At 42.2% G+C, this 16,204-nt stretch overlaps 2 protein-coding genes across 2 annotated transcripts; both read right to left on the bottom strand.

Annotated features, from left to right (window-relative positions):
• Positions 1-2,874: 2,874 nt before the first annotated feature.
• On the bottom strand, positions 2,875-4,967 carry hoxa4a (homeobox A4a). Its single transcript, XM_071919271.2, has 2 exons — positions 4,487-4,967; positions 2,875-3,943 (listed from the first exon to the last, which is right to left on the bottom strand). Exons 1-2 carry the CDS (start codon positions 4,902-4,904, stop codon positions 3,609-3,611), a joined length of 753 nt encoding a protein of 250 aa, XP_071775372.2. The 5' UTR covers positions 4,905-4,967; the 3' UTR covers positions 2,875-3,608.
• Positions 4,968-13,302: 8,335 nt separating this feature from the next.
• On the bottom strand, positions 13,303-15,814 carry hoxa5a (homeobox A5a). The gene is made up of 2 exons (XM_071919277.2): positions 15,105-15,814; positions 13,303-14,423 (listed from the first exon to the last, which is right to left on the bottom strand). Exons 1-2 carry the CDS (start codon positions 15,697-15,699, stop codon positions 14,173-14,175), a joined length of 846 nt encoding a protein of 281 aa, XP_071775378.1. The 5' UTR covers positions 15,700-15,814; the 3' UTR covers positions 13,303-14,172.
• Between the last annotated feature and the right edge of the window lie 390 nt (positions 15,815-16,204).

Below are 16,204 nucleotides of genomic sequence, written 5' to 3'. Positions count from 1 at the left end.
TCCGTATAACCAATAAAGGCGAAAGTACATATTAAGATTGGTTAAAATGAATAACCCTTCCTCCATCATAATTCATAAAATAAACGCCTATAGGTTAAGCATTTCTCACCAGCTTTGAAGTCATAAGGTCATTTTAAGGTAAGGTACCCCTGTCCACCTCCAGCCAATATAAACGGAGGTTTGTATTTATTTATAATTGTGTTATTCACGCCAAATTCAAGGGATTGTATTTCTACACCCAGAAAAGTTCCAGCCATCGATTATATGTACACCCATCACTTTTTATTTGTCTCTGCAGTATCAAATCATTTTAGCAACACTGCACGATTTTTTAAGTCCCACAAAACTTTTATATTTTAACTTATAGTTTAATAGTCACCTTGGTATTTTGGGTATGTTCTTTTAGAAAGGTAGGCTATTGTAAGAAGTTATGGGAAAGTACAGCTGCTGGCCTGCACACAACTCTACCGTCCTCTACTGAATGGTCCAACATATGATATGGCTCAAAAAAATGTTATAGTCTAGGTAACGTAAATATACAAACTACACGTAAATATTTTCTAAAATATTTTGATAGAATGGCATGTTTACAAATCTGATTATTTGAGTTTGCGAATGAGCAAATTGTGATTTATTGGCCTCAGAAAACCCCACAGAGGAAAGAACTGTATCTGAGGATATAGCCTACAATAATAATTTTAAATGGACCACATGCTCGCTTGGTGAGAATATTCTTGCTTACAGGCTGCTGCCAAAGATCATGACACACTAGTGATGTTATAAGTTAGGCTATTCTGCACTATTTCAAAAATCCTCATAGAGTAAAAAAGATCCAAATCTACTCACAAGTCATGATGGTCGGTGTCCACCACGGACCGAACAGAGTTTTGTCAGGGGAGACGAGATGTGACTCGCACCCTGCTGAGGATCACTTCAAATGAAAATACGGCAGAATTTCAGATCTATTTCTGACCCGAGGGCATTCATTATTCAACAAGTCACGTGGATGGGCAAATTAAAATTTCAGTACATTGGAAGTGACCTCTATTCGTGTATCAAATGAGTTGAAATCTGTAATTTAACTAGCTCGACTTCTTGAGAGGAGGTAAAATCGGTGCCAATCAGCCTAAACGCCATCTTCTGCACAGCTGCCATGTCTGCAACTGCTGCACAGAACTGAAGGGCCTGTGCAAAGCACAGCGCTTACAGCATTTCTGACAAAAAAGGGAGCAAGTTCAGTCTCCTTTGTTTAATTTCGCCTGCAAAATGCTTTAGTAGACAAATGTACAAGATGCAATGGAAATATGCAATCAAGGATGGAAAGCTACAAAAAAAAAAAAAATAGGTTAAAGTTGTATCTGTCTGTCGGCCTGTGGATTCTACTGTGAAAACTTTAGTGAAGTGGTGCCAATTGTATCTAATTTATGATTAAATATATTATAAACACGTTTTATTATGCTGTTATTAGTATAAATAATGCAGTTTTGAGCAGAAAAAACTGGTGTGTGCGTCCTGGTGCAGCCAAGTGGAAATGGAAATGAAAACATATTGAATGGCATGCATAACAGTAGCATGTTTCTTCTCATATTTGCCCCTTCCACACACGGCCTGACAGCGGCGTTTCTGTGACGAATAGCAGAAAAGCTGTCTCAGAGAATAATCTGGTGAATTGGTGGCTCAGATTCACACCTAAACACCGTTTTTTGTTTCCGCGTCGTCTCTGGGTGAATCTAAAATGAGAAGAAAAAAAGCTCACGGAGGTCTTAACACTGATGTATGGTCTGAACATTGTGTGTGTCGTAAGGTCAGGGGTCACAAGACGTGCTCCGAGTCGGTGATTGGCCAGAGCCGGCCGTGTCCTCTGGTTGAACTCTCTATTGTTTGGATGTAGCAGGTAGTGACCAACACTCACACACTGGTGCACCGAGGTTCGAGGGGATCTCCTTATAATGGCAAGTGAAAACTATGTGTGGCTGAATACATTTAACAGTTTGGGTTTGGTGTGATAACCGTGTCAGGAGTAGAGCCTGTAACACCTAAAGCCTGATATCAGCCTTCTATATTTCTAACACACATCACATCAATTCCGTCTACAAAAAGGCGCATGACATTCATGGGCATAAAAGAGATAAATATTTTACGGACAAGGCTATAAAGTCAATTGAGCATTAAAAGACGTATCAGAGTAGAATTAGGCCTATCTGCATTCTTCTTTACCCATGGTGATATACTAGGGATTACACATTTCTTAGACCAGACATCATATTGAATAGGTTACATATCCATAATCTTATTTGATAAGGTTGAGACTGTTTCTGTTAATATAAATCTTGCCTTATAAGTTGCCATCTTGCCTTATAATAAGTTGCCATTGTAAGAAAAGAGAATGAGAGGAACTGAGCAATATTGCACCCCTGGTTTAAATCAACCCTCATTGCAAATAACATACGATATGAAGCAACTGAATGTCCACTGTGTTCAAATGCAGTAGCAATGTCTAAAGAAATATTTTGAAAGTGTGGTGCATTGAATTCTCCATTCGCCTGAAACGCAATCATACTTTTACGCACGCCATCACTAAACACTGGATGACTCATTCAACGACTTTAAATACATATTTATGACCAATGCTAAATCTATTTTATGAAAATAAAATAATTAGCATGAAAGGTAAATATTAGAGACTGAAATTGTAATCCCAAAATTAGGAATCCAAATGAGAAGGTATTTAAATGCAGTAGGCATGTTGTGTGTTACGCACGGCTGCAACAGTTCATTGCTGAACTCAAAGTCAGTACTTTATGCCACAATATCCAAAGCCATGTCAGCCATATAAGTGAAGTACATATTTATTTCACAAGAACACCTTGGGTCTATACTAGCCTACATTACAACGTTCATTATTTAGACAACACATACAAATATTCACAGTTTAGAACACAGCACAACATGGGACGCACTAGCACAAATTAAACTACAGCTTACGATACCAACAAACAGAATTTCTACTTGACGAAATGCTTTCCTTATTGTGCCTTCGCTATGATTTGTCTATGTACATTAGATGTGAAAGTCACCTGGACTACATTCAACAGTAAACCGACCCACTCAAACACACAAACTACATTGTTACTCCGAATGATGCCCTAACCCCAAAACAGCGGACTGGTTTCTAACAGGCATCTAGAGCTTCGCTAAATATCTTTCAAGTATATTAGAACTTTCCATGAGCAATAAAAAAAATCATAAAGGACATAGAAAAATGAGTTCCCACTTACTTTCACCTCATTTAATTTTTACTGTAATGATACATTATGATCCAAGTCCTACGTTTGAATGTGCGTTATCCTTCTTTGATAATAATAAACAAATACATATACACTTCAGTTGCCACCCTGGCAAATAGAGGTGAATTTCAAGCTTATATGTAGAGGGCGAGGACGAACGAAGAGGAAAGGGATAGAGAGGATGTGACAGGGGCCCAATGGCAGAGGCAGGGGCGAGGGGATAACACCATGTGTAAAATACTGGAGAATCGGTCCACCAAATTCCACTTGTGTTATTTGCCATTCTCAGTCTGGGTTGGTTTTTTGGGGGGTGTTCATGCACTATAGGCCGGCGGTGCACGGCGTGGGGACGAGCTGCTGGCCTGTTTTGATCTGCTGCTGCTGCTGCTGGGGCCCCGAGGTGGAGGACGAGGCCGAGCTGGAGGAGCGGATCTTGGTGTTGGGCAGCTTGTGGTCCTTCTTCCACTTCATCCTCCGGTTCTGAAACCAGATTTTGACCTGGCGCTCGGACAGACACATGGTGTGCGCAATCTCCACCCGTCTGCGCCGGGTCAGGTACCGGTTGAAGTGGAACTCCTTCTCCAGCTCCAGAGCCTGCTGGCGGGTGTAGGCAGTGCGGGACCTTTTGGGCACTCCTCCATTGTAACTGGCACTGACTGGGGGGAAAAAAAAGCCATACACAGGCATGCAAGCAGGTGTTACATGCAGGCTGATAGCGTTTAATCCGAGATTCTCCATTGGACATATTAAATTCTCCACTGGACACATTAAAAGAATGTAAAACTATAAAGGCATTTCTCCGTTTGGGGGTGAATTACAGCCGCTCTGTTTGTGTTATTCTCTCTCTCGTTTCTGTTTGCGGACATGACCTTAATGTGGAGATGCCGAGTGTACAAGCACTCGCATCCAGGGACAGATCAAGCTTAGAAATGATTAACAAAACAGCGGGGTTGGATATTACAGTTTGGCTCGGCTCCAGCCGTGGAGGTAGTTTGGGTTAAAAAGCAACAAAGGCACATGGCCCCGACAGACGAACACAGGCAATAAAATTTACGAGGGTCCTTAATTACCGACCCTGCTGCTCGATAGTCGTAAATTGCTGTTGTAAGGGCTGCTACTAGTGCTGCCTCAATGGGCTTGCGTGTGTTCCAGTGGTTGTTTCTCAGTGGTTCTGCTATTTAACCGTGACGATAACTCACCGGTGCTAACGTGGACCTTTTTCATCCAGGGATAGACCACCGGCTCCTTGCCCTTCGGTACGCCGGGATATGCCTCATTGGCGAGGCTGCAGTCTTTGCTGGCATTGGTCCCTGCGCCACTATCTGGAGCCGTGTTGAGGCGAGGACCGTGGCTCTGTGGGACGGGCTGGGGCTGTGCGTGATGTCCATCGCCGAAATCTTCGAGACCGGTGGCGGGGACATTACCGTAATCGTAGCCCGGCTCTGTGTAGTTTGACCTCGGATAGGATGCCTCGTCGTGATGGGGGAAGCCCGTATCTTTTGGCCGCTCGTAGTAATCACCAGGGTTGGGGATGTATCCGCTCTGCTGATATTCGTCGCATGGAGGAAAGGAAGGCTCGATATAGTTGGAGTTTATCAAGTAGGAACTCATGGTCATTAATTTGTGAAGTGCAACAATACTAATTTTTATCGCGCTGTCGTTTTTCTGATCTCCACAAAACCCTCCTACTCCCTGTCAAATGTACAAAGTTGTCTGGTCACGTGTGAAGCGCCACCAATCACCGCGTGTCCTGTGGGCATCATGTAAACAGGAACCAATGGAAAGCATGGCACTGGCACCACCAACACTGCTCGGACTGGCTTACGTTGGTGTTTTCCTTATTAAATCACAGTATATAAAGCAAACCCAATCAAGCAACTTGTTTACTGCATGAGGCCAAACTTAAGTGGGCGAGGCTACCCTCTAGCAAAATCAACATCCTCTGTAAAACAGATGAGAAGCTGGATATCAAATTCAAGCCCTGCACAAAAATACAGGTTCGAGAGAAACAAAAGACTATTTCTGCAGTGACATGGATATTGGTTATTGGAGCTGAGAATGTTTGTTAGATTCACACCAGCAGGTAAACAGGCGGACAAAAAACAGCCAAAAACAACAGTACGCATTCTTACGTGGTATATTAGGCTACTGAAATTATCGACAAAGAAAACACAGTGTTAGGCCACAGCCTTACTGACCAAGCACTGACGAGCACGCTGCTCCGCTGACGTCCAAGTCTGTACGTCAAAAGCTTATTAAAAGTCATATGACCTTATGTCTGATTTAGTGCATCAATAAAAACTCTAATTAATACCTGATCAAAATAAACAATAACAAATGAACTACAGATAACCCTCGCCACCGACTTTGCACGGCTGTGTCTATGCAAAAGGCCCTTCAAAAATATCTATATTTGATTCCAATCTTCAAAATAATATTAACAGCTCTCGGTCCTTAGGTTTTCCAAAACATCACAAAGATTTTGAACAGTGTTGGGGCACAGATTTCCCTGTAGTAACAAATTAAACATAAGAGGATGGGGTTATCGCGTGGTCTTTACTTATCTGTCAACTCTCATATGTGAACTGTTACTCAAAAGCCCATCAAAACACTGAACAAACACTTGCACACACGTATCTCGCATTAGCCTAAGCCAATACAAAGCGTGTGCTTTTCAGCCAACACGGGCCTTTTACAGCAAGAAGTATCAGGTGGATTTACTCTGCACAGCAGCAACAGCCTCATATCTGAGAAATAGACCATTTTCAAATTCTGAATTAATCTGGCAATATATACAAATCCGCACTGCAAACAACTTGCAAATATTTCTATTCATATCTGTCATGTGTTGCTTAAGAGAAACACTCTAGCGCTTCCTACGGCACCACATTACTGTAAACAACCCAGGCTAAGATGAGCAACATTGTGATCAGTTATAACAATGAAAATAGCTTTTCCCCATTAGAGGAGAAGAGGAACTAAAAGTTTGAAGGCACAAATATTCCCAGGTGGGCTACAGTAAATAATAATAATAATACTAATAATAGCCTAATAATAATAATAATACTAATAATAGCCTAATAATAATAATAATAATAATAAATTGGATAAGATGTAAATAATATAAACAGCATATGACATTAATTACAGTCTCACACACGTACAAATTCAGGAACTTCCTTATTCAGACTCCAACATCTCTAAAGACTAAAAAATAAAATAAATAAATAAATAAACCACCCTGTCGACCAATGAGATAGATATAGCAGCCCCTGACCGTATTCCTCGCCATCAGCCACCATGTCCAGGTCCTGTTTCCTCTCCATGTCCGAGGTGGGCCACTGTATGTGTCCCCTGAAGCAGCAGCAGCCCTACACAAAGCTGTTCCTCACTGTCCACGTCAACAAGGCCTTTGCATCGAGAAACAAGAGGCCAAACTTCGGAAATATTGAAAGCTTTCTTTTGCTCCTTTTTTTCTTTTTTCTGCTTCCCCCATTCAATTCGCTCCCCTAAACAGAGATAACTTCTGCATGACCCCAATGTGACACCGTTTCCATTTTGTTTCTGATTAATCTTGCCCATTGACAGTCTTTGTTAAACAACAAGGCGTGCCCTTCTCCAAAGAGGCGACATTTTCATATCTGTTAGACGCAGTGACCTGAGGTTCACCCCGGACTTGGACTTCAGTTTTGCAGGGTCTGTTCAACTCTGGGGAGATGGGAGAGCACTTAGCACGGGTCAGCACCCAGGAAGATCCCAAAAGGATAAAAAAAAAAAAAAAAAAAAACTTGTGCAAAACCCCTAAAGCCATCTGAAAAATAACATACGCCGACCTGCACTCCTGAAAGTTAAAATGTGTACATCTGAGCAGAGGGCCGATCTTTTCAGCTATAGAGGTCTGGAAATGCAGTCTGCTGCAGATGGGCCTGTCGTATGAATTTGCTATGTAATTGTTTTTATCATTTTTGCCACTGAACCTCTTGCTTTTGGATGTGTTGATGCAGACGACTAATACAGGTGAATTCTTCTTTTACTCAGCAAACACAGGCAGGTGGCAGTTTTTATTCATCAGCAGATTCTGCATTTTTTCATCTTAACACACTGAAGTCAACAGTTGCTGTAAGGCAGGCTAGGTATCTGTCGTGTATCTCGCACCTAACTCATTGTGAATGGCAGTGGATGTACTTGACGCCATATATCCACTGTATCCTTATGGCCGAGAGACCACCTGAGAGGCAATATGTCAACATAATGTCCGCGGTAAGACGACTTCACATGATATCTAAATTTACAGTCTACTGCCAATGTATTATATATAGATCCTGTATAAATATGGGCCAGGTCAGCTTGGCTATTATCCACTTAGGGCAAGTTATCCTTGCGTGAATGACGGCTATCTGTTTTTACAGGTCATTCTACTTGTTGCTATAGACTGCGTTTTAAAATGTTCAGCTCTGAGTAACTTTATTGAAACATATACTATCATTAAGGCTCGCGGATCTGATTCAGTGCTAGAAGAGGCAGGCACGGCCCGTGGTATTTTAGATAACAGCCATGGTATTACCTGTATTATCTATTCCAGGCCTGCAAGGCATCGGCTACATATGAATGCAATAAAGCATCTAGGAATCTCTTGGACAATACCAAAACATAAAAGGGATAATGATCATCTCATTCAACACTGGATTAAAAAGCAGCATTTGGAAAGAATTAGGTCTATTAAGTGAAACCAGCTTGCACTATCTAAGTAATTTTCCGCAAAATTGAATAGACTCTAATTTTGTGCTTGATGTGAGCAAAAAAATCGTAAATGGTTTGTGTTAGATTTTATTTTAGGGCCAAATAAGCTTGCAGCTAGATCATGGTGTTCCTTTGCAGAGGATATACTGTGAAGTGAAGGTCTATTTAACCAATATACATCATGATGACAGTTTACTGTAAATTTAGATTATCAGAGAAGTGCTGTGACGATAGTGACAGATTGCAGATGGCTCTCACAAGGTCTCTTGTCTATACGGAGCCCTGACGGCAGAATAAAAAAATCCCCTCTGCATTCAAGATGGGGTAAAGCTTCGGGTAAAAAAAAACACCGTTTTATACCACTATGGGAGGATTTTTATATTAAAGGACTGATATTAAAATGATGTTTCAGTGCGTCCTGTATGCTTGTCCTCTCTACCGCTTGGCACTCAGAAAACAGGTAGCCTATAGAACACATACACAACTCAACAAGCTGTCAAAATTACTTAGTATGGTCACTTAGAATTATGAAAGTTATATAAAGATGCAAAATTTCACTTGAGTATTAGGCCTAATGTAATACACGACCTCAAAGCTCCAACCATAGGTAAAAGAGGTTGAAAAAATCCAGCAAAATCCGTCAGAAACTGCATGGACAACTTCACGACTCCTCTAAATGATGAGGCAGTTGCCATTGAAAGTATTGAGAATCCAGCATCCTGCAGACAGGGACGATATAAGGAATGTTTTCAAAATGCAATAACTAAGACTGTGTGTCCGAGTGTGCTGTGAAGAACCGCTGTTCAGCCCAAAACAGCCCAATCTAACAATTACCTTTAACAGCTGTTTAAAAGGTGAAGACTAAGATAAGTAGAGGATTGTGCACTTTGAGGCGACGTGTAACATTCACACTTAAACTGATATGTATTGTTACAACTGCACATATGTTGTTGGACCAAAATAATTCAAGACAGATTTAAAACTTGGTCGCTGTTGAAAACGACAGTATCACACCACCAAGAAATAGCAGTATGTAGCATTTTGGGTTCTGGTGTGAGCGAACAAGAAGGGAGGCCTATAATATTCTCCATAACACGGAATGTTAAGTTTTCACTTTGAAAATAAGTAAATAAATGTTGTTTCTGGTGGAGCAAGTGTGGCGGCCATCTTCTCTGAATTGTTTAAACATTTTGTGGACGCACCTCTGTACCATAGAGCCCGATATTTCTACTAAATGGAAGTCATGCCATACTACCTTTGTGTAAATGTGATGGAGGTCTAAAAATAAAAACATTTTGGAGATTTTAAAAATGAAGTGTAACCGTGTCTGTTTCTTTTTGTAATTAATTGTATGTTTACCCTGTCAATAAACTGATGCTGAAATCGAAATATGCATTCTGGTTTTATTGGGTCAAATATTTGAGGGATCCCAATTAATGATCAATTTCATTATTTTGTTTTAAAATGATATAAAAATGTATTCCTTATGATCTTGTGGGCTTAACTGCCGAAGACGTGAGAGTTTAGACGATTTAAACGAGACTTCCAGTTTTACGCATTGTGTAACGACGATATCAACATGATTATTGTGTTCTAGGCGTTGTTTTGGGTTCATTTTCCACCAACTATGCTTTATCCAACAGGCCTTTACGCCTAAAACATAAGTCCTGATATTTTGGTCTATTATTGGGAATTGTATTCTTATTCTTTTTAAGATATTCTTCTAAATTCTTCTAAATAATGCCTTTTTCGCCCCAAACAGCCAACAAAGAAATGCATAAAAATGTGTAGGTTATACCACCGCGATATGGGCTCGATGCAAAATTGTACAAAAAAATAAATATTCCAACTCTCTGTTTATCAATAAAACCACTTTTTGTGCCATTTTTGTGCGTCTTAAAATGTTTCTTTTCAGCTGATCAGGAAGAGAGGGGCTAAATGTTTTTTAAGGGGTCCGGGGGCTCAATTTGGGGGCTGTGGGCCTTCCCATTACCCTGTGACCGGGTCGAGAGAATCAATCCTCAAAATGCTAATTTTGCCCTCGTCCCTAAACATATCAAATGCAATTTATTCAAAGGAAATTCACCAATCAACCGCCCTAATAAAACGCCAGCCACTCAATCTTGTGGCTGGGGACGGGTGGGGGGTCCCCTCCCCTGGTCCCTAACGCGGGGTCACCGCGCTTCCAGGGTTCACCTGGAGTGCACCGTGCAACATATGTAATTCAAAGCTATTCTGTCTTTTGTGTGGAGAGTCAAGATCGCTATTATAAGGCTGGCATCAAGCTCCGAGTGAACAGATGACGGAGACTTGTTCAGTGCGTAAACTTTTGACCCCAATTTTTCCTCCTCTTCTCCCGCTATCTCGATCTCATCAGTCCCAGCCCAGTGAGGAATCTGGCCTCTTGGAACGAAAAATTGATTTTAACAATCCGTATCTCTTGCCATTACAATGATCATTTTCACAAATATCATAATTAGAGAAGATGCCAGTAGTCGAACTAAAATGCAATTGTAGCTTATGTGATCTCTCCAGCGAGGGAGCGAAAAGATCAGTCCAAAAGGCCCCTAACTCAAGACTAATAGGGCCGTAAAATATGCAAATCATTCATTAACGTTAGATCAACCAAAGCAGCCAAAAGTCTTTGTTGGAGGCGACACTTTAAGTTAGACTCCCCCTCTCTTCATTGTGTAGCCTATTCTCTAAATGCAGTGTGCTACCACAGGCTCTCCATACCACAGTAAATTCATTTATACACATTATGCTTATAGGCAACGCCAAGTAAACGTGTCATTAACGTGAACGCGTGTGTGCGTGATACCGTGGTTGTGTGAGTGTTTTTCCTCTCTCCTATACGCAGGGTGACAGTGAACTTGGCCTAAAGCGAGCTCTGCTGGTGGCTCCGAGAGGATGCAGATTTATCTTGGTGCTGTGGCTGACCTCCAGATGAACCTATAGCGCTTCTCTCTCTGCCTGGCAGCATGCCGCACATGGGGCCCTTTCGAAATATCTCGTTTAGAAATGTTGGCTAGGGTGTTAATTTTAAAATAACCGCACTCTGATTGTGCCATGTTGTATTTTCAATGTGTATTATATCAAACTGAAAAGGATATGACTACGTATTTTGCTGAGCAGGTGACTTCTTTACATGATAATAGCAACATTTGTTTAGCAATAAATCGGGGGATATCAGCAATGTGGTTTAGATTAGTCCAATTTGCCAATCAGTGCAACCTTCAAACATTGTGAATTCTTTATGGAAAAATCCGTTTGAGAGGATTTCATCTAGTCTAACCAAAAAACGTTCAATTAATTCTCAGAGGTGGCCTGAATTTAAATCAATAGCCCCCAACATTGGTGGAAATGACTAAGAGAGGTGAAAATTAAACTCGTTTAATTGCAGCATGGTTCAGAAAAACATATTTCCTCATATGAAATAGGTAATAATTCCGTTTTGTAGGTCGACCGATAATGTGCGCTGAAGGCCGCTGCACCAAAACTTAAAACCTGATATTTAACCAAAGCTGGCGGACAGTTACCTTTGCATGTCCAACAAAAGTTACAGCAAACTAAAAACGTAATTCTTATACACCAGATAACTGGTCGCCAACTTCTAAGGGATGCGACCCAAATTGTCAAATCAAATTATTTCAATAAATGTTTTAAAATCTGCATATTTATACTGGAAATTTCAGAATACGGACTATGCTGAACCAAATTCCCTTCTCATAAATGGTCCCTACAATCCAAAAAAAACAACAGATGAGGCCCATGCGTTAGTAAAAAGTCACAAACTCTCATTTTTCCATTTTCCGTCCAAGTTTTTTTGGAGTTGGGATCTACTGTCTGCTGGTTTCCCCCGGCCCTGATCGGACAAGAGGTCACCACAAAGCGAGAGTGACTTTTTCCGAAGGGTCGTCTGAACTTTTCAACCCCCAAAAAACACAAAATGACGTGGCTGACACAAAACGGAATTCCTTTTCAAAAGTCTCCCTGCTGCGTTTTGTTCCCATGTTGTGTTTACTTGACACTGTTTACAGCCTGTCCTAAAGCCATCCAGGGCGCCAACATGTGGAGCGCAGCCCTGAGCAAAACAACAACTGCAACTTTTCAGAGGTGAATCTACAACTTCCAAACGTACCCGCATCACACGGATCAGACGAAACTGGACAAGTTGTAAAACTGTAGGCCTGCATTACAGGTCAACTTCATCAAATTTACACAATCTACACACCCCTTGGTAACTTTCGGGCTCATGGTCTGTTAATCCTCCAATGTAATAAAACTACAACAACTAGAAGTTTGTGGGGGTGGAAATGGACAGAGATAATTACCCAACATGTAAAAATGGATTATGAGTTACACCACAGATGGAGGGAAACAAGTTACACGGGGAAGGAAGCAATTAAATGGCCATGAGCCGGACCCAACCCTGCGCAACATCTGCCGAGACCAGTATTCAGCACTGCACAACTGACAAATTAGTGTAATGGACTAATAGGGACGGATAGAGAGAGCGAATACAATCATAAGGCTGTTTAACACAGGCTGGCTGTTCTCAGGCTACCGGCTATTCTGGAGAAACTTACCCAGAGACGCGGTCTTCCTCCTGGAGAGCGTCCGGTCCATCCTGAGGCAGACTGAGCAATAGGGACGGGCTGTACCGGTCAAGTAACACTTACAGCCTGCAAAGAGAGAGTCAGACGAAGCCTCGCCGTCAGTGCGATTATATGTTATGTGCAATATACTGTCAACTCCCCAAAACCATAAAACTTACTTTAATGGCCACCACGTGACCGTTTATGGCCAGTGAGCCTATCTGGCCGCGCTCCGGATGATTTTTACGATCTAATTCATAGACAAAACCCCCCATTCATTTAGCACCCAAATGTCAGAGAGCCAGAACCGGCCTTAATAAAGTTTACAGCTTGAAAAGTCGAGCTGATTCTCGGGGAATAGCCCGGGAGTCCGAGCACAGGGGGACGCCCGGCCCCTGGAGCCTGTCAGTGGCCAAGGACCCTAAAGCCCCCCGCACCACAGCAAGGTGAGTAAAACTGAGAGATTTCATTCAGGCTACCTGTTGAATTCACGGAGCTAGATCTTAGAGAAACTTTGCAAAGTTAAATTTTTACTAGTTCATCCAAATGAGGTGAACAGCTTGGGCTTAACCTCAAACGCTAACTGATCATTTGCATAGAAACAGTCGTGGCAAAAGCGCAAATGAATCTTAAACTATTGTAAAATAACCGTACACTCACTGCAGTGTTGCCGTTCCAGTAGAAAGTTTATTATAATGGCCATCATCATCATCATCATCATTATAGTATATTCTCGACTTCCAGTCATTTAAAAACATTTACAAAAAGCTTATCACGATGGAGCTATACACTTAGGCAATGGAATTCACTGTGGGACCTTCCACATAAAAATAGATATAGAAAACAAAGACAAACACGTTTTACTAAGATGCTGCGCCCAGGTGAACAACGCAAACAGCAGTTCCTGCAAAACAAGGATACAAGGCACAGCTACTGTACATACAAGACTGGGTCGGAACCTCTGTCCATACATGTGTTCACAACGCACACAATAACCACACAAGGCTTTACTTTGCTGGCTCTACTTTAGGAAGCAAGTTATCTGACAAGTTGGTACGATACATCAAACAAATAAATACATACATACATACATACAGAAAACGAAGGCTAAACACAAAGGCAGCTCAACCTCAACCCTCTATTTATTCGGTTGTTATTGTTCTGAGTGCATCACACAACTTTTACTGGATTTATTTGCGGTAGGTAACATTTCAAGCTTTGACTTTTTTCGTCTGAACAAGAAATAAGTTAAACAAACATTTATTTTCATTTGTTTTTTCCTCTAAATCTAGACAGAACTGTACAGAATGCATTTTTTTTTACTCACATAAGCATTACCACGGTGGAAATAAAAAGGAAATAATATTAAGGAATTGAAAGGGCCGGTAGTTGGACATACAGTAGGCTAGGTGAGGTGTCCCCTGTCCCGGACACAGCCCGTAACAAGTCTCTGGCGCTTTTGAAATGGGTCGGAGGGGAAGTTGATATCACAATCTTTGTTTTATTTTTATAGTGCTCAACATAGGAACTGGATTAGGGAGTGAATATCAAGGCCGGTAGCCTCCACCGCCTGCAGCCGCCATGCTCATGCTCTTCAGCTTGTTGTCTTTCTTCCACTTCATCCTGCGGTTCTGAAACCAGATTTTGATCTGTCTCTCTGAGAGGCAGAGGGCATGGGCTATCTCGATCCTCCGCCTGCGGGTCAGGTACCGGTTGAAGTGGAACTCCTTCTCCAGCTCCAGGGTCTGGTACCGAGTGTAGGCAGTTCTGGCCCTTTTCCCCTCTGGTCCTGACATGTCTGGTATAGATAGAGACAGGGAAAAACACAGGAGATACAGTGTTTGGTCTACCATGAGTTAAACAACTTTTTGACCACATTTCTGGCGATTTTTTACTTTCTCTGGGATGGTTTCTGGGGGCATAAATGGCTACAAACTTGGCGCACGAATCATATTTAAATGGCGCGTAAAAAGAACCCAGAATGAGTAATAAAAGGAATTAGTATCATTTTAACAGACAAACCTTTTCAAATACACACCTTGCGTATAGGAATCAACATAGTTAAAGATTATATAAAATATATCCAGCCAGATAATATTACAGCATAAAATTAAAAAAATAAAATATACATCCTACATATAATTTTTTTACAGAATTTAAGCTTACATAATGTTTGTAAATTAGCCTGTACTTTGCTCATTTTGACAGTACTTAACATCAATAAGTGAACACACCAAACAGTTGATCGCGTGGCGCATATGGTGCCACATGCTCCATTGGAAAGTAAATAAATTGCTGACTTTTTACTACTCGTATTTAATGTGAAATTACAAATCCAGGCCTGTCCTGCTTGTGGTAAGAGACCCACTGGCTAAAATATCAATATGGTCACTCCTTCTTTACCCATACACTTAACACAGTGCCTGCTCTCCTAATATCCAAACAAAACACACATCAAATATTTAAAAAAGCAGTTTACCATGACTTATGTGTAGTTTTCTCATCCACGGATATATCTGAGGCTGAGTTGAGTCGGTGACATTTTGGGGAGTTGTCGGTGCGCTTCCCGCAGGCTTCTCTTCCTCGAGGGGGGACGCTTTGGACACACACTCCCGGTTCAGCAGCAGCGTGCCTCCGTTCGAGCTCGAGCACGGGGTTGAGCACGGGGTCGTTATGGAGTTTTTCACGGCTCGGTGCTGAGACTGAGACTCGGTGACCGGAGACGAGCTGGCGACCGACGAGCACGGTAGAGGGTCAGGTGGAGGCGAGAGAGACGAGGTCCCGGTGTTGCTGGCGGGCTGAGTGTACCTGACCGGCTCCACCGAGGACGTTGTCGCCGCTGAGTGACTCGGGGAGTAGCCCGGTGTCCGCTCGCTGCCCACAAAGTGTCCGGTACCGGCCCGCCCGACAGTGAGGTCCATCCCGTTGTAGCCATAGCCGTACCTGCTGGAATGCATGGCTGTTGAGTCCCTGTATTGCTCGTTTGTCGAACTATGGTCTCCATAATTATGTAACTGGAAGTCCGCGCCATTGGGATAGCGACCGCAGAATGAGTTCACAAAATAGGAGCTCATTTGTTGACAATTCCACTGGTTGTTCGTTGTAGGTATTGTTGTTGTTTTTATTATTTTTGGGGGGTAAAATAATAAACGTATGTACTTGATTTGTGGCTCTTGATGGTTTAGCGCGTCCTATAGCACCCTTGCACAATTTATGATGAATTATGGAAATGAGTGGGACATGGACTTGATTCTCTCTTACGTAGGCACCCAAATATGGGGTACGGCGGAGAATCACGTGCTTTTGTTGACCAGTCGTAAATCCTGCTCGGTGACCTCCAGAGGTAAACTCGTGCACGGAGGAAATACTGGGTGGGATGTGAAGGGTGCGCGCATCCAAGCACGCCTGGGTAGGGCAGCCTCCGAGCCGGGGATTTGGTGTTTTGAATTGTCGTGGTGCGCCATCCTCTGGTTCAACTGTTGCACTGCCTGTCTGCGGCGCTTTCTGAGGCGTGGGCTCCACACGGGGTCATTCAGAGGTTAACGACCATTGCGGCAAAAAGCAATGGGTTCCCAAACA

Source organism: Centroberyx gerrardi, chromosome 19 (assembly GCF_048128805.1).
Source record: "Centroberyx gerrardi isolate f3 chromosome 19, fCenGer3.hap1.cur.20231027, whole genome shotgun sequence".
Taxonomy (NCBI): Eukaryota; Metazoa; Chordata; class Actinopteri; order Beryciformes; family Berycidae; genus Centroberyx; species Centroberyx gerrardi.
This window is presented reverse-complemented; position numbering and strand designations above follow the sequence as displayed.